The 25,196-nt window shown below is 38.6% G+C and overlaps 6 protein-coding genes and 1 pseudogene across 15 annotated transcripts; 5 read left to right on the forward strand and 2 right to left on the reverse strand.

Annotated features, from left to right (window-relative positions):
- The first annotated feature begins 1,224 nt into the window (after positions 1-1,224).
- Positions 1,225-4,169, forward strand: GRF7 (growth-regulating factor 7). 2 transcript variants are annotated; one of them, XM_021949771.2, is made up of 4 exons: positions 1,225-1,823; positions 2,046-2,216; positions 2,458-2,869; positions 3,159-4,169. In XM_021949771.2, the coding sequence occupies exons 1-4, from the start codon at positions 1,559-1,561 to the stop codon at positions 3,955-3,957; spliced, it is 1,647 nt and encodes a 548-aa protein (XP_021805463.2). In that variant the 5' UTR covers positions 1,225-1,558; the 3' UTR covers positions 3,958-4,169. The 2 variants fall into 2 exon arrangements, with proteins under 2 accessions (XP_021805463.2, XP_021805464.2); XM_021949772.2 differs by having other exon boundaries at positions 1,228-1,823; positions 2,049-2,216.
- A 1,186-nt stretch (positions 4,170-5,355) lies between these two features.
- Positions 5,356-7,895, reverse strand: LOC110749622 (protein IQ-DOMAIN 18-like). The gene is made up of 5 exons (XM_021949770.2): positions 7,489-7,895; positions 7,023-7,337; positions 6,700-6,939; positions 6,439-6,594; positions 5,356-6,312 (listed from the first exon to the last, which is right to left on the reverse strand). Exons 1-5 carry the CDS (start codon positions 7,615-7,617, stop codon positions 5,482-5,484), a joined length of 1,671 nt encoding a protein of 556 aa, XP_021805462.1. The 5' UTR covers positions 7,618-7,895; the 3' UTR covers positions 5,356-5,481.
- A 970-nt stretch (positions 7,896-8,865) lies between these two features.
- Positions 8,866-10,078, forward strand: HSP21 (heat shock protein 21). The gene is made up of 2 exons (XM_021949683.2): positions 8,866-9,328; positions 9,505-10,078. The coding sequence occupies exons 1-2, from the start codon at positions 9,085-9,087 to the stop codon at positions 9,930-9,932; spliced, it is 672 nt and encodes a 223-aa protein (XP_021805375.2). The 5' UTR covers positions 8,866-9,084; the 3' UTR covers positions 9,933-10,078.
- A 408-nt stretch (positions 10,079-10,486) lies between these two features.
- Positions 10,487-11,480, reverse strand: LOC110749644 (uncharacterized). Its single transcript, XM_021949793.2, has one exon. It carries the CDS (start codon positions 11,152-11,154, stop codon positions 10,681-10,683), a length of 474 nt encoding a protein of 157 aa, XP_021805485.1. The 5' UTR covers positions 11,155-11,480; the 3' UTR covers positions 10,487-10,680.
- A 1,298-nt stretch (positions 11,481-12,778) lies between these two features.
- Positions 12,779-14,847, forward strand: LOC110749632 (protein ANTAGONIST OF LIKE HETEROCHROMATIN PROTEIN 1 pseudogene; annotated as a pseudogene).
- Positions 14,848-14,857: 10 nt separating this feature from the next.
- On the forward strand, positions 14,858-19,100 carry LOC110749586 (uncharacterized). Of its 6 annotated transcripts, none has more exons than XM_021949706.2 (10): positions 14,858-15,084; positions 15,674-15,786; positions 15,878-17,004; positions 17,116-17,199; positions 17,354-17,857; positions 17,962-18,097; positions 18,218-18,362; positions 18,452-18,580; positions 18,699-18,893; positions 18,984-19,100. In XM_021949706.2, the coding sequence occupies exons 3-10, from the start codon at positions 16,701-16,703 to the stop codon at positions 18,999-19,001; spliced, it is 1,515 nt and encodes a 504-aa protein (XP_021805398.1). In that variant the 5' UTR covers positions 14,858-15,084; positions 15,674-15,786; positions 15,878-16,700; the 3' UTR covers positions 19,002-19,100. The 6 variants fall into 6 exon arrangements, with proteins under 6 accessions (XP_021805398.1, XP_021805400.1, XP_021805401.1 ...); XM_088248256.1 differs by lacking the exon at positions 14,858-15,084 and having other exon boundaries at positions 15,137-15,786; positions 15,878-16,089; positions 16,640-17,004; XM_021949708.2 differs by lacking the exon at positions 15,674-15,786.
- Positions 19,101-23,169: 4,069 nt separating this feature from the next.
- On the forward strand, positions 23,170-25,130 carry LOC110749588 (putative RNA-binding protein ARP1). 4 transcript variants are annotated; one of them, XM_088248259.1, is made up of 5 exons: positions 23,170-24,007; positions 24,129-24,276; positions 24,362-24,413; positions 24,567-24,600; positions 24,675-25,130. In XM_088248259.1, the coding sequence occupies exons 1-5, from the start codon at positions 23,810-23,812 to the stop codon at positions 24,945-24,947; spliced, it is 705 nt and encodes a 234-aa protein (XP_088104385.1). In that variant the 5' UTR covers positions 23,170-23,809; the 3' UTR covers positions 24,948-25,130. The 4 variants fall into 4 exon arrangements, with proteins under 4 accessions (XP_088104385.1, XP_088104383.1, XP_088104384.1 ...); XM_088248257.1 differs by having other exon boundaries at positions 23,171-24,007; positions 24,362-24,431; XM_088248258.1 differs by having other exon boundaries at positions 23,171-24,007; positions 24,362-24,431; positions 24,681-25,130.
- Positions 25,131-25,196: the final 66 nt, after the last annotated feature.

The following is a 25,196-nucleotide window of genomic DNA, read 5'->3' on the forward strand; positions in this document are numbered from 1 at the left end:
TACAAATTAAATAAAAATCTTAAGAAGATCAAAAGTGGCCCAGAATTCAATCCTTTTGTCACCAGCTCATGTGCAGTCGCTATCGTCCTTACTTATATAATTTCCCATCGCCACGACCCCCTCGCGTGAAAGTTTCATCCCACCCACCCATCCACCAGTCAAATTTCACGACCACCCCACTTGTCGCTCTCCGTCTATGCGTTTCGACTTCACCGACGACGCGCTAAGTGTAGCGAGTGGGGCTCTCTTTACACATTTAGCTAACGCATCACGTCTTCGACCCACTGCACCTCCGGATGCAGCCAAAGGGCTAACGGTGCTTATCACGACAAATCTGACGCCGTTTTCATGCTTTCTTGGTTTCTGCTTTTCTTTTGTTTATTTTAATCTTATTACATTGGCAAATAAAGAAAGATCCCTTATTTCATTAGCCGACTGAGATTTGGGATTTTTGAAGGAAGGGTATGTTGGGTTGGGTCCTCCTAGTTCCTAGTCCTAGTCTTATGGGCATTGACAGCAAACATGAATATGATGTCCTTTTTAATTTTAGTTACCCAAAAAACAAAAACAAAAACAAAACATCAAAATAACAAAACAAGTGACTATAAAACATGACAAGAAAAGTTAATGAACATTATCAAGGAGATGTTTAAACCCAATTTCGAATATACTGATTCAGATTAAAAAAGAAAAAGAAAATAGTGAATCATGGAGCAGCACAGCAGATGTTGCATTTTTAATGGTCGAAATTGTATATAAAATCACCACAGTCACCACCACCACACCACTAGATGGATAAATTGTATACAAGAAAGAAAGGAAGGGGGTTTGCTAATAAAGTGGTCAATTCATAAGAATGGAAAGAAAAAGAAAAGAGCGGATTTGTACGGGTTTTAGCCTTACATGCAGAAAACGATAGATGCCACAATAATGCTGAAAGAGAGAGAGAAAGAGAGAGAGGAGAGAGAGAGAGAGAAAAGAAGATGTGTGTATTTGTCAAGTAGCAAGTATGGTGTGCGAATGTTGGAAGCATGGAAGCAAAGCAGAGGCCGAGAATGGCGGCAACCCATTAATCAAATCATAAATCCCACGTAATAACTAGTATCACCGTCAGAGATAAGACTTCATTTCATTTCATTAAAATATAAGAGACATTGAAAGAGAAAGAAAAAGGGGGAGAGAGAAAGAGAAAGATAAGATAATAAGATATGGGTCTATTGTTGTATTCTATTCTATATATATCTTGAGACTTGATGATGTGGTCAGTGCCTCTGAAAAATCCCCATAAGAAAGCATTAGACAAGTATAAAGCTTTTCCTGGTAGCAGAACCAAAAAGTTGGTCTGTAGAGTTTTTGGGCAAGAGCTTCCTTTTTTTTAATGTTTGATATTCATGGAAAGGTCGTTTCCCAAATAAGGCAACTGGTTTTATTTTATATATTTTTGGAGTGAACAAAGCTTTTGGCGTCTCAGACAAGGAAACCGAAGAAAATAGGACCTTGGTTTGAGTTTGTGAGCAACCTGCAACGTACAGAATCATTTGCCTTGCCTGGTAAGAAGATGATGATGATGGTTCATCATGATAATCACCGTCGTCCATTTTCATCATCAGAAAGAGGTGAAGCTGATGGTCCCACATGTAACAGACCCCCTGTGACTGATAACTATCCTAATAATAATAGTGTATACGATGTTGTAGTTGCTGCTGCAGCTGGTTCTTCTTCTAGTGGCGGTCAAGTTTTAAGAGGTTTGCAGCCTTTTGACATTTCAAACAGAACAACAAACACTTGTATTTCTGCTCATCATACCGCCTTCAGGTCCCCAGGTTTGTAACTCTTCTCTTTTCAAGTCAAAATGCAAAGTCCAAACATTTCTTTCTTTCTCTCTTCTTATATAAGATTAGTTCATACAACAAACCAATGTTTCTCTTTTTCTCTCTGTCTCTCTGTCCTTCGAAAGATTGAATCTTTAATTATGAAAAGAGAATAAAGGTTGTTTCTTTCGTCTGAGCCACAGATGTTTGATAATATACATGTATTATGTATAGCAGGAGGGATGACGACGTCTTTGGGCTTTCCTTTTACAAATACACAGTGGAAAGAGCTTGAGAGACAAGCCATGATATACAAGTATATGGTTGCATCTCTCCCTGTGCCTCGTGATCTCCTCTTCCCAATTACCAGAGCTCCCTCAGGCCCAACTATTTCTCAATCACCCTGTAATAACCTCTCTCTGTTTTTGCTCTCAATCATCCTGTAATAACCTTTCTCTCTATTTTTGCTCTCAATTTGTTTTCATCAAATTAACTCCCACCCAAAAGTCTCTGTTTCTTTCTAGCTAATAATAGTTTGATTGGTTTTCAGTTCTCTGTTCTAGTTTATGTGTTGGGTTTTATTCATCACTCCTCTTCCTTTAAAGTAACCATCTTTGTATTTTGCTCTGTTTTGGTTGGCACGCAGTGAGTGGCGGTTTCAATCTTAGGCTATCAAACAGTACAGATCCAGAGCCAGGGAGGTGCAAGAGAACAGATGGAAAGAAATGGAGGTGTTCAAGAGATGTGGCGCCTGACCAGAAGTACTGTGAGCGCCATATGCACAGAGGCCGTCCCCGTTCAAGAAAGCATGTGGAAGTTCATGCCAACACCACAACCAAGAGGGTTCGCCATGATATCAATCAAGCTCCTCCTACCATGTCCCCGGCAACTGCGTCAATTTCTAACACCACATCCATCAACAAGAATGTTTGCCAGACTCAGTTTATTGGATCTAATCTTCAACCATATCATCAGTCTCCTATGTTTCTGGATAGGGACACTGTCAAGGCTGCAACTTTTGATTCTATGAACTCTGCTTCATCAGACAGAGAACATAGGTAGGTGATATGTTTTCAATTTCATTCTTCAATTTGATATGTTTTTGTTTTTGTTTTTCCTTTTGAGGTTTGGTTTGGACTGGACGCGAGGGAAAGAAAAGAAAAGGAGGTGTTTGGAATAATAGTACCGGTAGAACTCAAACTTGTGAAAGCAGAGAACCAAATATTTGCAAACATATGTACAAGTTTTGTTCTGGTTTTTTGGGAATGGTGGTACTTCCAATTTATCACGAATTATATTTGTGGGTGTTTCATTTTCATAATTTTGTATTTGTATATATCATTCCAGGAGTTTGAACTGGCTGATGATGAAAGGAGAACCTGTTCAAATGGCCACTTCTGATCCACAATGGCAGCATCTGATGCAGAGCAAAACAGAACTAAACTCCAAGATCCCCTTCTTTGATGCTAATTCCTCTATTTTCACCCAACGTTCTGAAGAAGAGTGTTTCTTGAATTTGAATTCGTACACAAATTTCAACGCCGGCGGAGAGGATCAACCAGACAACGAGTGCAATATGTTTCTAAATCCAGATGTGGTTTCTTTAGACAATCCTCTGTTGGAAGAAACCCCAAGATGTTTCATTGACGCGTGGTCCAAAACAGTGATAGATGAAGACACCATGGCCAACTCTGTTAACAACAAAGACAATAGCTCTGCTCCATCAAGTGGGCAGCTCTCACCTTCTTCCCTTACACTTTCAATGGGAGGTTACAACTCCATCAACGAGGAAATGGGTCAGACGCAAATGAGCTTAGGAAACAATGGAAATGATATGAAGCCAGGGCTTTCAACATGGCTCAGCCCTGCTTCATGGGTTGCTTCGGCACCAGGCGGGCCATTAGCTGAGGTCCTAAAACCCACGACCAGCGCAGCCTCAAATCCATCGTCTCCTATCACAGCTGTTACTGCCAATGGAGAATTGGGTAGCCCATTGGCGACAACGGTGTCATCACCATCTGGGGTTCTTCAGAAGACGTTTGCTTCACTGTCTGATAGTAGTGGTAATAGCAGCCCAACCCTTGCAAGTTCAAGGGCTAAGCAGCCAGAGATTGTTTCTCTGTGGTTGAATCAGAACAAAGCATAATCAATTTTTCCTTGTTACACGAAAACCATGTTCTTTTGGTTTAGTTTGGTAGTTGTTTTGGCTGGTTCTTTGACTACAAAAGATGAACTCGGGTAGTTTTGTTGTGATTCCCCAAGTGAGTTTTGAACTCGGTGACAAGATTTCTCTTAATTTTCCAAGCTTTACTGTATTGTATCGTTTTTATTGAAGAACCTTTGTTAACTTTTTGGCAAGTGGTGGATCACTTTAATATTTTGCGTATACTAAGCCTATTAGGGGCTGTGTGTTTATGTCTGGCTCTATGTCGGAAGAAATATCTGCATTGACTTGTAGACTGCTTTCTTCCCCCAACAGGGTTCCACTGTTCATGCAAGATTCTTCTACTAATGATGAGCTTACCATCAAATTGATTATATACTTTTTGGCCCATCCATAATTTGCCTCCAACATTTGTACTCATGTTCCTCGATCTTTGACAGATCATATTTGTGTATTTCTGAACTCAGGTATCAGATCCTTCATTCTTATACCATTCAAGGGGCTTGCCGTATAATCCAACAATGTTAAATATTATGGTAGAATGTCTCCAAAATTCCTATTTAGGGAGTTAAGAGTAATGCACATATATTTCCGCTGCCTGTCCGTTGTGTATTTTTAGAAGGCGATCTTGGTTTGTGTGGGTTTATTCATAACAATTAATATAATCCTTTGTTTTTGTCTCTTTATGGTGCATTTTCTTAGAAAAGTGCACAGATGTAATGCAGATGATGTGATCATGATTCATAATACGTTGCAATAACCATCTCCGGGTTGTAGGAGAAATATCTGTGGCTTGTTGCGGGTTAAAGTTTGAAGCTGTTGCAATTATTCTAACTGGTTCCATAGCTATAAGTCACTGCTGATGCTGATACTTTATTAGTGCTATTATTAGCAGAAACATTGTAAGAAATGATCTCATCTACTTCGTTCAATATCCGGCTCGTCTGAACCTATCCCTTAGATTTATTCTATCTAAACAGATTGATATGCTCTCCGCTCTCTCTGACCAGACTGAGTTTGTCTTCCAATTGGCCCACTCAGGTTCTGTTAGGCCCAGATTTGTTTGTGACAGAGTCACAAGTCACAATACAGGGGGAGAAAAACTTGGTTGCTTGCAACGGAAATAGCATTGTTTCGCATCGGCCATACCCTGTCAGCCCATACAATTTGATTGAAGCCTGTTAACTCAGGGTTTAGTCTCAGTTTGAATAATTACAGTTGCTAAACTAGTCAACACCAAGGCACCTTCCCCAAAGTTGAATGCCACTTGACGCTGTGAAAATTGCATGGATCTTTCAAATCTGTGCTATCTTGGGCCAACGCATTTTTAGTACTATGCTGAAGAAATGTCTACATCACCAACGATGTGACAGTTGAAACTCAACAGAAGATAACTTTATTGGATTGAAAGACTAATTGAACAAGATCCAGTGAATTAAAAGTTAGTTAGTTGTTCCTCTAATCACTCACCTAATCATATTATCATACTGTCATTGCATGTGGTTCTTACCTCAACCAGTACCTTTTGAGATCACCACTGGAAGTTGGAGATGTCTCTCCATCTGTAAAACAAGAAGACATACTAGCCCTATGCTCCAGTCGAACAGCATGGCCTCCGTTCATGTTGTTGTTATACCTTGGGCTCTTCAAGTTACAATCTGAAGCGCCATTGTCAGGAACTGGGAACGACAAGCGTTTTCTTGCAGACCCTCGCTTCTCTCTGTCATGCGTTGAATGCCTTTGCCTTGGTGCGCTCTGTGACCGAAGCCGAGCCTTGGCTGATGCTGTGGCAGCCATGTAGTTTGGCACTTCAGAACCACTCATCACTCCCACAAACCCATTGTTGTAATTAGTGGAGCCTAAGTTGGAGTTGGGTGTATGTGGAGGCGTTGGATGGTTCCTCTGATCTCCTCTAACTCTAACACTGCAACGAGGACTAGCTGAGTGCACTTGAAGATTTCTTGGGATGGATGCAAATGGTGTGATTGGTGATTGGAGGGAGGGACTTGTCTGGCCTAGATGTAAAGCAGAGGCAACTGGATCATATGACTGAGGAGTCAGAGGCACTCTTTGTTGTTGTTGGTGGTAGTGCAGCTGGCTCTGAAAATTATATTGATGATCTGCTCTTTTGGAATTGGGGGTACTTGAATAAGAGTAAGGTCGAGAAGTGTCCATTTCAACGGTTTTGATGGGGTCTCTTTGCTGATCACATGAAGCTCTGCCTGCAAAATTCTCACATTGCTTTCTTCTTGTCCACCCATCAAGCAAATTAAATTTTTCTTCTAGCTCCTCATGCTCATGACCAACATCTTGGTCACCACTGCCGGTTTTCCATTTCTTTTTTTTATGAAACCATGCACAAAATAAAAGTTAGAAATTATGAGCTCTAATTGCAGAAGTTAAAGAATGTGCAGAGAGGTTACAGAAACTAAAAAGACAGAACATGTGGTAGATGATCAAGACCTGGTTAGAGAAGGCACAAGAAATGGTACTTCTTTCACGTTTCAAGGCAGCTTGTTTTGTTTTGTGTAGCATGGCCTGAATTTGCTCTAATGTCTTTGGGTGGACATCATCCCAATGGATCAGATCATCTACGGTGCCGCTCTCTTCATCTTTTGACTGCATTAATACACAATTAAGTAAACAGAGATCACAGATGAAGCTTTTAATTCCTAAAAAATAATAATGACTTAAACCATATTGGATAAATTAATTATATCTTACAATGGACTCCCTCCTGTCTGAGAAATGTGATCCCCATAAGCTATTGGGATCACTAAAAATGGAATCTGCGCTGCCTTCATATGAAAGCCTCTTTGTCCGTTGGTCAAGAACCCGAGCTTGCACTCGAACCAGAGCTTGCATGCATTGTAGAGTCATCTTTGCCCTCTTTCTAACATTGTGGCCTCTCACCAGTGCTTGAAGCTTCACCAGCCCCTTGAGCGCCCGAAGAGCTCTTCTCGCCTTCAACATTTACCAAAATCCATCAATGGAGCTATTATGTTATATATATACATGGCATTGGCTAGTCAAAATTTATCAATTACCAGATATCCTCTGAAGGCAGTCTGAATAACAATGGCAGCATAGTCTCTAACGAAAATGGAAGGCCTGCAATTAGACTTAGTTAAACGAACAGCTTCCACTGCTGCTTGCACTGTGGCAACTGCTGTCGTGGCCACGGCCATGGCAAGAGCATCAGCAGAAGCCTCATGATGAGCTGCCATAGTTGCGGTTTGAGTGGTGGCTCTGGCATCGGCAGAGGTGGTAGGACTTAAGCTTCTTGCTTCACTGTGTTGTACATGTATAACTGTTTCCTGACTCACAGGCTTCCTAAAAATCCATCTGCGTTTTCCTCTCTTCTGCAAAAACCGACTTTCAATAATTTGGTGAACAAGTACTTCATTTACAGACTCATCATAGAAGAATCAAAAAGCTAGCCATAGCAAAGTTAACAAACAACATACAGTAATAAATCTTTGCAAATACAAAGTCTTGTATCAAAGTTTGTACCTTTTCTTCATGATCCTCTTGCTCGTGTAGTTCTTCTCTCCTTCTGGTGTTGCTTCTCTCAGTCTTGGTAGGAGACCTGAAAGCCCTCTTGACTGCAGTCAACCACGAGCCCCCTCCAATCTTCCCCATGAAAATGTTGACCGGTAAAAACTCAAAAACTACAATAATGGTAAAACCAACTGATCCTATTATATGAAGCGTGTGGGGATTTCTTTGGGATATAGGAGCTTCTTGTTTGAGTAGTTGGTATGTTTTGAATTAATGCTAAACAACAAATAACGTTAACATGCATTTAGGAGCAGCCTGGCAGGCCTCTCACTGTATGTGTGAATACATAACGTTAACATGTGCAGTATATAATGCTAAAGGAAATGCTGTTTTCTTGTGGCATGGAGGATATTAATGGAGCACTGTGTCAGACTAAATACTCTCGAGAATGCTGAAAGCTGAGGCAAAGATGGGGAGGAGGGCTTAGCTTTTACTTTTGCTTTATTTGTCTGTGTTAAAAAAAAACATAACAAAGAGAGAGAGAGAGCTGCAACAGAAAAGAGTAACATTAAAAGTTAGTATAGTAGTAAGATGTGATGAAATCATATAATCATAATCCCTAAGCAAAAGAGTTTTATTTGAGTCATTACTAAACACTAAAAGATGCAGTTTGAGAGGAGTCTTTGTATTTATGTACAAAGTTAGAAATAGTGCATTTCAGTACAACAGTCAAACTTTCTCGGATTCTCTGAATTCTCTGTTTCTTTCTTTCTTTCTTTCTGTGTGTTTAAAGGTAGGTGAATATTTGAAAGCAGTTGCCTCAGAAAAGTCCGCCATAAGCATTAACAAGGAGAAACAACAAAGAATGACCACTGACATCTCACTTTGGTATGCCGTATACCACACAAGAAAAACAAAAACAAAAATTAAATACTCTGTCTCACTTCTTATGTGGGCCCCAAATTGTCCGCTGGTGGTGGTCAAATGACTCAGAATAGCTCCTATTGCTTGCTAGCCCGTGAATGATTATGTTATGGTTAAAATGTCTAATTAAACTTTGGCAAACAAATAGCCCCTACATACAAAATAATTTCATAATCTTTTAGTTTTCATTTTCTCAGACTGAATAGATAAAGGAGGAAAAAGACAGAGATGGATTTGTGGAGAAGATAATAGCAAAACCCTGTACTGGATAAGAACACAACACAGCAGTATACAGGACAAGGGGTTGTCTGAAAATTTCTTTAAAGCACAAGGGTCTAATTACAAAATCACATTTTCTATGGCATAACATGGCAATATCAAGATGCATGTCATGAGTCATGACATGGATCTTTCCGGAAAGCATGAGAAAAATGTAAAATTTACAGGTGTCGTTAGGTCCAGAAGTTTCAGTCTCAAACGTTCAAGACCCTTCTTCAAGCTTCCTTTCCAGAATCCTATAAGTTAACCTATACATATTGCATAATGGTCACTGCCTGGCTCACCAAGCAATCCCGAAGTTCTAATTGGCAAAAAGGAGGAGAAGCTCACTGTAGAGTGTAGAGCCACTTCGCAACCACTGTAATTTCGTATATTTTCTTTCTGTATTAGCTTTTAGCAATCACTATGTCTTCAACTTTGGCTTTGTCCTCTTCATCACCTTTGCTATCAACCAAAGCTAGGTCTTCAATCAAAACATATGTCACTGCGCCGTGCTCAGCCACCTTTCCTTCACGGTGGCATAGGCTGCCCGTGGTGAGAGCTCAGGCGGGTGGAGATGGCCAGCTGGACGTGCAAGTCAATCAGGGCAACCAAGGAACTGAAGTCGAGAGGAGGCCAAGGAGGTTGGCTGTCGACATTTCACCTTTTGGTAAGTGTCACAATCTCTCATAAGTTGTTCTTTAATTGAATTCTGACTTGTTTGAACAGAGGAAACAGAGGAAAATTAGACAGGAGGTTCTTAATGTTTATTTAGTGGTTTCTTTGTTTCTTTAAAAAGCACCATCAAACTTGTTTGCTTAAAAATGAGTTTTAATTTGTTTGTAGGTTTATTGGATCCCATATCCCCAGTGAGGACCATGCGCCAAATGCTGGACACAGTGGACAGGCTCCTGGAGGACACTGTGACATTGCCAGGCAGAAACAGAGCATCAGGGGAAGTACGTGCGCCTTGGGACATCAAAGATGATGAACATGAGATCAAAATGAGGTTTGACATGCCGGGCCTCTCAAAAGAGGATGTCAAGGTGTCTGTAGAAGATGATGTTCTTGTTATAAAGGGAGAACACAAAAAGGAAGAAAGTGGTGATGATTCATGGTCGAGCAGGAGCTTTAGCTCCTATAATACCCGCCTTCAGCTTCCTGATAATTGTGAGAAGGACAACATAAAGGCAGAGCTTAAGAATGGTGTTCTTTACATATCCATTCCCAAAACTAAAGTTGAACGCAAGGTCATCGATGTTGCGATCCAGTGAAAGCAAGCCTTCTCTGTTTGTATGCTGCTCTAGGTTTTGTGGCTTTTTATTTTGTGTGTTGTTTTGGTCTCTTTCATTGTGCTTTCTTGCAATGTAAAAAGTTGTTTCTAACAAAATATAAATAATAAACCCCAATTATATATACATACATATATCTCAACCCCGGTTAGCATCAGCTTCATCCCAAAATGCCAATGCATTTAGGAACTTGATTGCCAGAGTGATGAAAATTTTAGAGCACCAATGCTTGTGCCAATATTGGTCAAGGCCTCTATTAAAATAACACCACTTTTGATTGCCTCAGCCCACATCAGTAAGCATGTAAAATGGAAAACAGTAAGCCAAATCATTAATCACGCTTGAGAAGAGTCAAAAAGCATGATTTCACTCTCTTACCACCTAAGATTTCAACTTGAATTGTTTAAGAAAATGTGTAGAAAGTACGCAAACACTTTTTATTAATTAATTGTTAACCATATATTATATATAGATTTGTGTCTGCCGAGTGATTACCAAGTAAGAACCTACCTAACAACTGCACAACAGATGAATGATGAAACAGGACTGGAAAAATATTAATGGCCATTCAGTACGTGTTTCGCAAGAAAGCATTAAACTGATAAAAACATGTTGATTCAATTCCATAATCTACAGTATATAATTATAACATGCAGGGGGCATCTATGAGCCTCTCTTTCTTATCCGGCAAAGTAAGTTATGGTTATGAACAAAACGCTGGAAAGTAACTTTACTCGCTTCCTTCAAGTTCAGGGATGGATTCAAGCTTCGGCTTCCAATTTGTTGAAGAATCATTAGACGAACATGATTTCTGTTCAAGCCCTGAAGCTGAAAGAACCTCCTGCACTGATATTTGCTTTGTCAATAGCTCTTGAAGCTGTTGCTTTGTTATGACGATCTTAATCCTTCTTGTAGCAGCCCTGTCCTTTTCTGTAACATCCACAGATGAAATAATACCTGCACTGCTCGCATCACTTGCAACAGAACCCAGAAGAGGAATCATATAGTAAACCTTCCCAACCTTCAGTTTGTAATTAGGAGGGAGAAGCTCTGAGGCTTGCTTTGATACACTAATACCAGAGCCCGAAAAGTTCATCAACATGTCCGTAACAAGAGTTGGTGCCCTGAATTCTAAAACTTTCCCATCTGTCTTCACAACCCTCAAAACTTTCTCCTGCTTGGAGAGAACAAAACAGTTGCCCATTTTTCAGAACTAGAGACAAGCTATATATGTGTATAGTTACAGTTCTAGCTAGTACTGGGATAATGGAGCCGATTGGGAGATATGTGTAGCTCTGAAGAGGTGATCCTATAACTTGCTTCAAGAGAGAGAGAGAGAGAGAGAGAGAGAGAGAGGATTTGTAGTTATATTAACTATTGCTGGTGCTGCGGAGCAAAGGTGACATAAAATAAGGAAAGGCATAAGAAATGAAGGGTTTGTTTCGTGTGAAATGAAAGGAAGAGATAGAAAACTGTGTTTCTGTTGTCGAGAGAGTGAGAATTGGGAGGCAAATGAAGAGGGAATGAGAGATTTATAATTCCTGGTGGTCTTGGTTGGGGTAAAGAAAAGGAAAAGATAAATCAGTCGTCAACACGCATGCAGGGAGAGGTCGGTTAGTGGAGGGAGGCGCATTGGCATTGCTCACCCACGCCTTTCTGCTTTATTGATTTCTTTCTAATACTAGAAGCCTAATGTTACTGTCTAATAAAGTCACACAGAAAATCCTTACATCTTCTGCTCTGCAACTACATGCCTATAAACTTTTTTATTTATTTAAATATTTTGACTGTACAAGTGGCATAGCACTGTAGGGTGGACACTACTTTAGACTATGTGAATGAGTTTTATATTGAGGAAGAGGAAATAGTATGGGCCAATGAAATCTTCTTCAACAGATTCAAAGAAAATTTTCGTTGAAATTTTGTACGCCGGCCTTATTTTGGAGGCTTGTATTGTGGATATGCATCATCCTTATGGCTTTGGTGATGTCAAAAGAAGCATACATAATTGTTTATTCCAATTCTGGAATGAAGGGGAAGACACCTTCAACTAGTTTTAGCCTTTTAATGAATTAGTTACTGGTAGAAGAGAGATAAAACAATAATTAAATAAAATGCTTAACCCAAGAGAAACATTGTGCATGATCTTCCTGATTCAGTATTTCTACGTTTAAAAATGCTGAAATAAAATCTCATTTTTTTAAAAAAAAATTGCTTGCTTCAAGGAGTCGTAGGTGTGTATTGTTGGGGTCTCCACTGAGGGAAGGTCATTATCACATAGGAGAGAAAGAAAGATGGAAAAATAAGTGAAATCAGAAGACAAAGATCCTCTGCTGACAAAAAAGCACACCTCTAATGATTAGTTTATTGAAGATGTATTTTTTTGGTAATTAGTTTATTGAAGATGTTGGCTTACAATAAAAAGATCATTTAAATAAGTAGATTCAAAGCACACCTAACCCAGCAAGCTGGCCCCTAGATTTGGCCTTCTCTCAGTGGTCCATTTAAAACTAGTTGATGTAGTCTCTCTGGCTCTGCTAGATTTAACTGAACTCTTTGAGATGATAAGATAGAGGGCTCTTGGAAGTGAAAGCAAAGCTAGCTAGGCTGCAGTGCAGATACTCTTTTGTTGCTGATGGAGGTAAGAGGTACTTGATCCCATCCCATGAACAACAACTTACAAGTTACAACTTAGAAGTTAGAGAAGGAGACAAATGGAGCCATTTAATTCTTTCTATCTGTAGCATCATGGTGTGTTGTCTAGTCAAAGTGGGGACATAAAGAAACTGGTATTACTTTCAGGAGTGCAGAGAAGAGATCAAAAAAAGATGACGTGGACCCCATATGTTTATGGAGAATGGTGTCACCTTCTCTCCAATTCCATTCTTCTTTTCTTGCATGCAATTTGCAAAGCTGAGGCTTCCCTCTCTGCTCTCTATATTCTATGTATATGTCCTTTCACTTTTGTCATGGTTGGTTTCAATTTCAAACAAGTTCAATGAATCCAAGCCAGCAGTCACAGACTCACACAGCATGAGGAGGGCTAAGACTTTGCTTCTTCTTGTTTGACGTTTAAAGAGAAACACCAGAGACAAACAGATAGAGACGTTTTGCCCCTTTCTTTTGGTTTGGGCCGGTTACTACCACAAGACGAGATTCAACTTTGGATGCTTCTCCTCATAAATCCTAATGGTTCCGGCTATATTCTTTAAATATATTCGAATATTTTAACAGTATAGCCGCTCGGCTTATAGAATCGAATATTTTGAAAGTATAGCTGCGCGGCTATACTCTTTAAATATATTCATAACGAACAAGAAACTCGCATATGAATGTTGTTCGCGAGTGAAATGAAGGGACTTAGAGATCAACACGAAGCTTGCACTCGCAGTTACAGTCATTTCGCTTCTCTATAAGTGCTTCCCCCGGGAGTTCCACCTATTATAGATTGAGTCTGGCATTCTCACCTTTATAGAGTATAACAATTAGTGGATTTGTGGTTCTAGATTTTGGAAATATTAAAAATCCAAGTAATATGAAATTACTAATCTATAAATATGAATTTAGGAAATCACTTTGGTGGGGCCATTCAAACTTTTATTTCCATCATGCATTCAATGCTAGGCATATATTTTAGGTTTGTCAGCATGATATGTGCTTGTTAATTTTTTGTGCTTAATTAGTGTTGTAGCTTTCAGAGTTTACCAAGATTGTTTGCTTCAGTTCTGTGGCCTACCTTCAATATCTTCAAAATGCATTCAAGCAATTTTATACTCAGAAATCCAACATTCTTTGATCCATAAATGTTGAAGGATCCCTTTTGTTGTTGTATTTATGGGTTAAACTCCTATTATTTATTATAAATAAATCCATTTTTTATTCTTGCCCAAAATAATTGAAGAAATAACACCAGCCGAATGGGCTAAAGTGGTATATTAGCCCCAAACCCTAAAATAATATGAAAAAAAAACCAGTATATTTAAAGAGTATCACCGTGCGGCTATATACTTTAAAAATAAATATAAAAAAGGTATAGCCGATCGTTTGGACTCTTTAAAAATAAAAAATAAGAAAAAATAGAAAATAAATATAATAAAGAGTATAGCCGCCCGGCTGTACTCGTTAAAATTAAAAAATAATAAAAATCGTACAGCCGCTCGGCTATACGCGTTAAAAATTAAATATAAAAACGGTATAGCCGTGAGTCTCAAGTATCAGTGGGAGCTGCCTTCGGGGTAGGCCAGTCCACAGTTTCTCAGGTGACTTGGAGATTCATTGAAGCATTGGAAGAACGTGCCAAGCACCATCTCAAGTCCAAACTTGAATAAGCCTTTGGATTGCCCAATTGTTGTGGAGCCATAGATGGTACAGACATCATCATGACCCTTCCTACCGTTCAAACATCAGACGATTGTTGTGACTTGGAGGACAACTACAGCATGCTCTTTCTGCAAGGAATTGTTGACCATGAGATGAGGTTTCTTGACATTGTAACTGGTTGGCCCGGGGGAATGACGGTGTTAGACTTTTAAAGTGTTCAGGATTTTTCAAGCTCTGTGAAGGTGGACAGCGTTTGAATGAGAATGTTAGAACTTTATCTGGAGTAGAGATTAGAGAATACTTAGTTGGTGGGGTTGGCTATCCTCTGCTTCCCTGGCTCATAACTCCTTATGAAAGCAAAGGCCTCCCAGCTTCCATTTCCGCTTTCAATGCCGCGCATGGGGCTGCAAGGTCACTTGCAGTAATGGCATTCTCGCAGTTAAAGGGCACTTGGAGAATCCTTAACAAGATCATGTGGAGACCCAGTTAAAGAGTATAGCCGAGCGGCTATACCTTTTAAATATATTACAGCCGCTCGGCCATACTATTTATTTTATAAAAAAAGGCCAAAAATGGCTATACGAGCTTTGTATTTCCCTCCCTGCTTGGCTCGCATCACTGAATCACTTCCCATCAAAGTCTTCAAGTTCAAGGCCAAAAAAGAGGTGGGCAATTCCTCACTTGAGCTCTCATGGCGTCTCCCAAGAAATCAAAGAAAAGCAAGAAAGATAGGAAATTGAAGAAAAACTTAAGCTTGGTTCCAGTCGAGCATAAAACCGCAGACTGGCTGGTGGGATAGTTTCTTCAACCCAAGGTTTTTCTTTTCACTAAGCTCAGTCTCCAATTACTCTGCTTCCTGTTTTTTAGTGGAATGCATTTAGATTACTTGTAGTTTTAACTAAATTATCTTTATATTTTGCTTATTTTGGAAAATCTATGATGCATAGAAATCTAGAACAGGTGGTGGATTTTGTTTTGTAATGTTAAATTCAGTAATGATGTTCATAATTAGAGCTCAAAACCTATCAACTGTGCTTTTGTTCAGTTAGGCTGTTGGAAAAATCAGCCTAGGAGCTAGGCGGCCGCCTAGGCAGGTCTAGGCAGGTCCTTTTTCTTTTTTTTTTCCTGACTTTAGGTAAATTATGAACCTGCTTCAATTTCTGATGGCCGCTATGTGAAAATTGGCTTTTGATTATGTGTTTTGCATCCTGAAAAGAGAAAGATGTGGTCGAACAGTTATTACTAGAGGGAGCAATAGAGATTTTAGCCTGTAAAAGTAGTATGTAATTGTTAGGAATTTGGTTCGGCCTAAGTTGGATGAGTAGTTGGAAATCCTGACTGAATCAGACTTGGGGAATACACAGACACTGAAACACATAGTCGGGCTTTGCTTGTTGTCATAGACTATGAAGCCGCAATTCACTTCTGGAAGGTTGACAAGTTTGACTTTGTTGTCTACATGAGTGCTTATATGGGCGTCGTTTTTCGCAGCGTTGAAATTGGACTAGTCTTAGCGGTACGTATCATTATTGTGTGTGACGGTAACACTAGATCTAACAACTTAAAACTACGCATTATAACTAATATTTCTTTTTTCTTCTGTGTAGGTTGCAATATCTGTGATCAGGGTACTTTTGTTTGTGGCAAGGCCAAGGAATTTTGTTCAAGGAAACCTTCCGAATTCCATGGTTTACAGAAATATTGAGCAGTATCCCAATGCAAGCAATGTTCCTGGAATTCTCATACTTGAGATTGATGCTCCCATTTACTTTGCAAATACCAACTACTTAAGAGAAAGGCACTAATTAATTAAACCTGAGTAAGAACTAAAGATTTGGGGCTTAAGATAGATAATAGGGACTAAGGTTTTGTTGAGTTGTTCTTGAGGTGGTTGTACTATCTTTTTGTTTTCTGGTCATGTTTGTGTTTTAGTGAGCCAGAACTAAAGATTTGAGGCTTAAGATAGATAAATGGCTTACTATGGGACTGGGAAAGAGACATCCTACTTTGTTTGTGAAGGTTTGAATCAGACATTTGATTTTTATGATGATTGCACAAATTTTCATCTACAAATTGATTGAATAACTAGTGTAGTGCTTCAAGTTACCAGTCGCTTCTAACCAAGGTGCTTTCTTATAGTGCCACCATACTCATTAAACATAGAGACCTCTGTGTGTCATCCTTTTGATTCTAATAATTTCTAAGTGTTAAGTTGGTTAACTGGCCTAGCGTTGAGCCATAAATTACTGAAATAGTCTCATGATGAAAGAATTGATTGCGTTCTCATGATTATTTGTGATCGTAGAAACGGCTTTCCAGAAATCCTTTAATCTTCTATGATGTATTTTGTTTCATTTGTGGGCACACAGGTTGGAGAGGACTTGATGAAGGCATCGTTGTAGTTGGGACTTGCATGATTTAAAAGCTACAATGGCTGGTTGCATGTCAACCCCATCCAAAACAATTAAATCATGGAAAAAACACTGTCAGCGGGTCATCAAACGCCATAGAAAGGCAACCTGCTCTACTTCAGATGGTACCAAGAAAAGAAATACCAGTTTCAAGAAAATAAATAGTGATGCAGGAGCTTGCGTGAGTGACTATGCTGTCAGTGAGTTTGTTCATGTGGAGTTTGAGAATGGTGCAACAACTACTCACAGAAGATCTAAGGTTTCTAGTTCAACATTCCATCTCACCCAGCTGCAATGGCACCACAATCAATATGATTCGAATGGTGTGTGCTTTCTTTCATCAGATTTCAACTATCTTTCTATTTCAACCAATAGTGCTGACAAGAATACTCATAGCTCTTGAATCTTATATTTTGAAAGTTATTCATTTGCAGTAATTTTCCAACAGGAAGCTTGGTTTGACTCAGTGAGTATTCTGGAGTCTGACTTGGATGATGACTTTATCATTATACATGGAGGTATTGGCCATCAGCCTGTAACTACATATTACAGAATAAAAGCCTTGTGGTCTTGTTTGATTGCAAAACGTCATTACTACTGAAGTAATTTTTCTTGAGCTACTTATTGGAGGATTTTGTTTTGTTTTCTTAATTTTCTTCTCTTATTCTACAGATGGTTTTCCATTAGCAAGCAATCCAGTTGGGAATATCTCAAGTGGCCAAGTACTTCAGTACGAAAGATCTGCACGCTTTGTTGATAATGGGTGTAAGTATGAAGAATACCAAAGCTATATGAAAATAGATGGAGGTAAATCAGATAAAATCACAGGCAATGATGAGAGCAGGGAATCAAATTGGTTTTCGCTTATTAGTATCCAGGGCTATGAGCTTTCTCACTTAGGGAAGGCTGATGAAGTTTGCAGTAAGAGGAAGAATATATTAGATCACTCTTATGGAAGCTTTAAAGGACTTATAGAGGATGGACGTGATTCTAATGAAAAAATTCAAGACAATGCCCTGAAATCCGGCTTATCTCGATTGGTACCTTCTGTAAGTTCCAACGACAAGATTCTATGTGCACAGAGTTTGGTTCTGCAGTCCCAGAGAAAGCTATCAGCCGTTTTCAGACTTTCTTTTAAAAGTAGATCCTGTGATGCAGAAGAAACCATTGAACAATGTAAGTACTCAAATAATTCAATTTTCTTTGAATAGAAAGAAAACTTAGAATATTGGGATTGATGTACATGTATATTACTGAACATTTCAATGATATATCCACAGGTCAATCAAAAAGGTTTCTGTATCGGCCTAGACCAGGATATATCATTCCATGTTGTAGAGTAAAGAAGCCGACTTTAGGATCTTGGTCTGAGATTCCACCCTCAAGTTTTAAATGCCATGGCGAGAACTATTTCAAGTATGACTTTGGCTTTTTCATTTGTCAAAACCAACCTTAACTGAATTTAGACATTTGCAACTAATTACTCTGTTCTGCCTTGCTAATGATAATATTATTTTATGTTGGTCTACCATCCAGAGATAACGAAAGTCAACTGCTCCGAACTACAGTCCATATACTCCAATATGTGTTTGTATGCCCAAAAAAGATACATCACATTGCCCAGCATCTTGAGCTTCCCAAAGTGAAAGCAAATGGGAAAGTGATCATTGTAAACATACAGGTATTTTTTTCAAAATTGATTTATCTTGTTATGTTTTGTTTGTTATATTTTGGCAATATCTAATGATATTGCTCTGCGCCTTGTTGCAGTTGCCTACTTATCCTGCTGCAATGTTTCTTGGTGATAGTGATGGAGAGGGGATGAGTCTTGTAATGTATTTCAAAGTTTCTGAGAATTTTGATAAAGACATCTCTCCTCAATTCCAGGACAGCATCAAGGTAACTTCATTCTGTATGCAACTTCATCCATTTGGATAGGCATGTACTTTATTCTGATGTACTCCCCCTGACGGAAATGTGATTTGGAACACTTGATATATTTGAATGATGCTTTTAGAAAATGGTTGACAATGAGACAAAAAAAGTTAAAGGATTAGCAAAGGACTCCATTGTACCTTTTAGAGAAAGACTAAAGATCTTGGCGGGGGAGGTAAATCCTGAGGATCTCGGTCGGAGTTCTGCTAAGAAGAAGCTTGCACATGCATATAATGACAAACCAGTTCTTTCACGCCCCCAACACAATTTTTATAAGGTAAACATTGAATATTTATGTTGCTGAGTGTTAAGAAGATGAAACATAAAAACCATGTTGTTTGACTTTATCAAGCTCTCTCACATGCAGGCACTGGCGAACCCATGAATTTTTTAGAGGAGGTGCAATGTTTTGGCCAGTGTATATAATCATGTTTTAAAAAGTATAGTTCACTCAAATAAAGCTACACAAGATTTTCCTTCTTCATGAGTCATGACTCATAATGAATATTCTTCTTCATTCAAAATTAATATTCAATTATATATGTACTGGAAAAATTAATATTCAATTTCCCATGTCAATTCTCCATGGGGTCCAAATTCTACATAATCTTCTTGAGTTCATATGGATGCACTCCACCACTCCAAACATCTCTCTCGGTTAATTCAGATGGGAGCCAATTGAAATTTTAAATTTCAAGTTATTAACAAATATAGATGGATAGAGAGAGGGAACAAATTAATGAATTGTGGTTTGTGGGGACAGCTGATGGCATACGGTGGCGGAGTGACATGGAATTGACCAGGTTGACGAACTACACAGGCCCAGTGGGCCACAGGGAAAACATGCCTACCCACGGCTCCACAGAAAACCACAGCCCTTGTTCTTTTTCTTCATCTTTTTTTCTCCCTATCCCAAAACGACCACGTTTTGGCCAAGATTTTGAAAAAAAATAAAACAGATGCGCGCTGCACTCAGCAGTGCAGCAAAGAACAGAAAAGAACAGGTTGCTCAGTCATTTAATCAAACACTTGGTGGGCAACGTCAAGACAGACCAAAGGGGCAACTTCCGGCGACTCCAAAGCTTTTTCCGACGAGGGGAGGTGCACTGCACCTCCTTGCGCCTCTGTAGGTCCGCCACTGCATGCAGGGTCCTAACTACATATCAAGGAAGGGTCTCGAATTGTTTTATGAACGTCTTAAAAAACGGAATAGCCGAGCTGCGATACTCTCTCCTAAAATATTCTATTTATGGAGTATAGCCATCTCTTTTGAAATATTCTGTTTATGGCATATAGCCGCACGGCTATACTTTTAAATATTATATAGAGTATAGCCGAGCGGCTAGACTTTAAAATATTCTATTTTACGGGTATAGCCGAACGGCTATACGCTTTAAATATAACAATAAAAATCTGGATTTCTCTGTAGCAAAGCTGAGCCTTAAGGTAATGAATCAATTAGACATGGTATGTATTTACGTTCTAGCTTTGTTCCTCTATGTGCGCTTAGTATTGAGAGAACATTTATGCCTTGTTTGTGTGTTGCATGTGTATGAGAAGTGATATAATGACATTGCTTATCTTTTTAGGTGCTCTTTGTCATATTTCCTAAATATATTCGAATATTTAAACAGTATAACGGCACATCTATATTCAAAAAATAATATAATTACTAATTGAAGTAATTAAAAAAGCTAAGATATTACTTAATGACATGTATATTAAATTAAAGAAGTTGGGCAAAAAATAAAAGTAAAGAAACTAATTATATATTTTAAAAATAAATAAATAAAGAGCAAGAAGACTTGTCGCGACGACATTTCGTCGGCAAAGGTCTATGCGGCAACTATTTGCCAAATTAGACCTCTCTCGAAGAAAGTTTCCTATGCCGACAAAATATCATCAGGAGAGGTCTAATCCGGCAAAATTGTGCTGGGATAGACCAATGCCGATGAAAGTTTGTTGGGAAAGGTTTTTAAAAAAAAATAATAAGTATAAACTTAGTATCTTTAGGTCAATAAATTTTTATTTTAAATTTTCTTTTTAGTAATTCGATAAAATCTTAGCCTTATTTAATTACTTTCATTAGTAATTATATTTTAATCATTATTTATTTTGTGAATAATTAGTATTAAATATTTTAATTAACTTCATAAATATATTACTTAATAAATAGTAATTGGTTTTTTATTTTTTTTTTCTTTAATAAAATACTTAAATACTAATTATTCACTAATTAAATAATAATTAAAACATAACTACTAAATAAAGTAATTAAAAAAGAGAAATTCAAATTATGATATTTCAAGGGTATACCCATGCGGCTATACGTTTAAATTAAAATATTATGTTTATGGAGCCTTACCAAAACAAATTTATGTCCGGAGTGCTAAATTGAATCAATACATTTGTGGTCATGAAAATACTCTAGTAATTCGTTGACTCACTTGAGAAGTTATTTTATTGCTTGTGTACATATCCACATGACATGTTGATTTCCCAAAATTTTCTCAAATTATTATAATTCGTGCACAATAGTTATAAAATCCAATTTTTACACAAAAAGAAGGAACAATAAGAGAAAATCGTGTCCAAAGGTGGTTCATATGGTAGATCCAGAGATTCCTATGAAGATGAATCCATTCTATTAGAAAGGTTAGAATGGTGGTTCATATTTTTTGGAAAAATAGTATAGCCGGGCGGCTAGACTCGGTTTTTATTTTATTTAAAACATAGTATAGCCGCGCGGCTATACCCGATGTTCCTAATTTTTTTTTTAAATAGTATAGCCGGCGGCTTCACCGGAACTCGTCACTACGAATGTCTAGGGCACAAAGCAAGCACGTTCCAGGTTACAAGCTGTGTTTGAAATATCGGCCTAGGCGCTCGGCAGGAGGACACAAACACCAGGGAGTTAGGCGGCGCCTAGGCGGCCTAGGCAGATCTAGGCTGCCTTGGGGGGCTGGGCGCCAGGGCGGGTTGTTTCCTTTTTTTTTTTTTTCCAAATGAAGACAGACGAAGCTTACTGGTGCGAAGGAGCAAAGGTGACATGTATATAGTGTGTTAGAAGGAGGAAAGGTGACATAAAATAAGAAATGAGGGGTTTGTTTCGTGTGAAATGAAAGGAAGAGATAGAAAACTGTGTTTCTGTTGTTGAGAGAGTGAGAATTGGGAGGTAAATGAAGAGGGAATGAGAGTAAGAATTGGGACACCGACACCAGGGAGTTAAGTGGCGCCTAGGCGGCCTGGGCGGATCTAGGAGGCCTTGGGGGGCTGGGCGCCAGGGCGGGTCGTTTCCTTTTTTTTCCAAATGAAGACAGACGAAGCTTGCTGGTGCGAATGAGCAAAGGTGACATGTATATAGTGTGTGAGAAGGAGGAAAGGTGGCATAGAATAAGGAAAGGCATAAGAAATGAGGGGTTTGTTTCATGTGAAATGAAAAGAAGAGAGAAAACTGTGTTTCTGTTGTTGAGAGAGTGAGAATTGGGAGGCAAATGAAGAGGGAATGAGAGATTTATAATTCCTGGTGGTCTTGGTTGGGGTAAAGAAAAGGAAAAGATAAATCAGTCGTCAACACGCATGCAGGGAGAGGTCGGTTAGTGGAGGGAGGCGCATTGGCATTGCTCACCCACGCCTTTCTGCTTTATTGATTTCTTTCTAATACTAGAAGCCTAATGTTACTGTCTAATAAAGTCACACAGAAAATCCTTACATCTTCTGCTCTGCAACTACATGCCTATAAACTTTTTTATTTATTTAAATATTTTGACTGTACAAGTGGCATAGCACTGTAGGGTGGACACTACTTTAGACTATGTGAATGAGTTTTATATTGAGGAGGAGGAAATAGTATGGGCCAATGAAATCTTCTTCAACAGATTCAAAGAAAATTTTGGTTGAAATTTTGTTCACCTTATGCATCATCCTTATGGCCTCGGTGATGTCAAAAGAAGCATACATAATTGTTTGTTCCAATTCTGGAATGAAGAGGGAGACAGCTTCAACTAGTTTTAGCCTTTTAATTAATTAGTTACTGACAAAAGAGAGTAATGGGGATCGGGGATCGGGGTCCGGACACAGGTCACCAACCACATCTCACCCTGAAATTAATTTGTTTTCTGGTATAATTTGCAGCTGTTGGTAACATAGACACAAGTGGGATAAGTATGTTTGAAGAGGTCAAAAGGGTAATTAATTGGCATGCCTGGATGGGATTTGAGTTTGAACCTCCTAAAAATTGTACAAGATTCAATGAATATTCTTATTCCTATCCTCACCAAACGACATGGCGTTTGCAGATACCCTATTTAGTTATGAAACCAGTAGTTCTTCCACTTATGAAGTGGGCTATGGGCCTGTTGCCATGGCAAAAAGACAAATGGGCCGTGGAACAAAATAAAGAAAGTAATATTACTTTTTTGCCCCAAACCTCGCTTAATTTAATTAGAAGTAAGGAGAAAAAAAAAAGACCCCTGGTTTCGTTAGTTGTTAACTTGTTATCATGATATGATATATGAAATATTGGAGCAGATGAAGAAGAAGATATATGAATACAGCAAGGCGACAGTATCTTTGTTTGGACCTCCCATCCCATTATTATTATTGTAAGTGTGGAAAAGCAAACGTGAAAATGGAGATTTTTGAGTGACTTTAGCTTTTTGTTGGAAATGATTTGCTCCACTTACCAGTTGGACTTGCAGCACTTGCAGCAGCACTGCAGTCTGCACCTTTCTTGTTATTCCTTGGATTATATTTTTCAACGTTTCTCTAAAGGTAAAGAGTAGTGCAGTGAATAGTGATCGATTGATTTTCTTGTTAAGGGTATCTTTGTTTCTCGAATCTGATATCTTTGTTACTATGAAGATCTAGTAACAAAGAAAAAACAAGCTTAAGTAAAGGCTTGAATTGATTGATTTCTGTTTACCTTTATTATTTGTAATCCAATCCAACGACTATATCTCTCACTTTTTCTCTCCATAAACCATCACGCTGTCTGTTACTCTGTTTGCTGGTGTTGTTTTCCTTCCTTCTTCCTTCTTCCTTCCTTCCTTCCTGGGTTTATTATTTTATTAAGCTTTGCATTTGGCGCTAGTTTTGCTTGTTTGTTTGTTTGGCTTTGGACTAGCTTAGCTGCTCTCTCTCTCTCTCTCTCTCTCTCTCTCTCATACACTCACTCAGGCAAATAAGTTAAAGATGGTGAGCTCCTCAAACTCAAACAGTGGCACACATGTACAATTTGGTGACACAAGCCACACCAAGATATTTGTGGGTGGATTGCCATGGGAGACTCAAAGAGACACCATGAAACGCTATTTCGAGCAGTTCGGGGAGATCCTAGAGGCTGTTGTCATCACTGACAAAATCACAGCAAGATCAAAAGGCTATGGTTTTGTAAGTTCACTCTACTTTTCTTCTTTTTTCTTCTCTTTTCTTTCCTATATTATATATATGGTTTAGTTTTGTAAGCAAGTCCAGTTGTTTTAATGAGTTGTTGAATCTTTTTAATTGTCAGGTGACGTTCAAGGATCCAGAAGCAGCAGGGAGAGCTTGTGAAAATCCTAATCCTATCATTGATGGAAGGAGAGCAAATTGTAATCTTGCAGCCTTAGGTGCCCAGAAGAATCATTCAGCCACTCCTCAACCTCAACCTCATGAACTTGGTGATTTGCTGAATGGTCTTAAAACCTAGTCTGATGACCTTTCCTAAGTTTGTTATATATACTTAATACTACTTGTATGTTTCAGAAGCTGAGGAGGGAATGAAGAAATCCAGACCCTTTATCAACACAACCTCTACGTATTATTCTGCTTACGGGTGATTAAGAAACACTCGTCTATATATATATATATATATATATATATATATATATATATACTTTTTTATTTAACAATTCATTTGTTTTATAAATTAATTCTCAAGTTTGAATGGTCTTTCGGTTTCGTCATTCAGATATCCAGTGTACCAGCAGGACAACTTTGCAATGGTTAGAATTTACTTGGTCTGATTAATGATGAATGAGTTGTCTTGATAATAATTACTAATGGTTTTAACATTTAGATGCAGAGTTATAATTACAATGGATATGGTGGTGGTGGCGGTGGCGGTGGTCGGGGCCAACAAAACTACTACTACTCTGACTCTAGTAATGCTGCTGGAGGTCCTGGAGTGTATCATCCGTTCTATTTCTATTCTCCATCTCCTATGATTAGTCTTGTACAGCAGCAGCAGCAGCAGCAGCCACAGCAACGGGGCCCACCAACATCCAACGCCAAACTAGAACCAACAGCCTCCTCACACACACTCACAGGGAAGAAGAAGAAACTGACCTGAGATTACAAAGTCCACTTGTCTTCTCTTCTGTTCTTCTTCATTAAGGGTTTTATTTTATGAATCTTATCCATTCATTCTTTCATTGTCAATAACCACATAATATATGTATTGTATAAGTTGCCCCTTGAGGGCATTGTTGGATTTGAAACTAAACTAAGCTAATTACTAAACTATGCATGCAAACATCAATTCTTCACCCACTTCATGCCATTGCCATCGAAGCAACATGTGTACGCCTACGCTGCTACG

Source organism: Prunus avium, chromosome 2, assembly GCF_965620075.1.
Source record: "Prunus avium chromosome 2, drPruAviu1.hap1.1, whole genome shotgun sequence".
NCBI lineage: Eukaryota > Viridiplantae > Streptophyta > Magnoliopsida > Rosales > Rosaceae > Prunus > Prunus avium.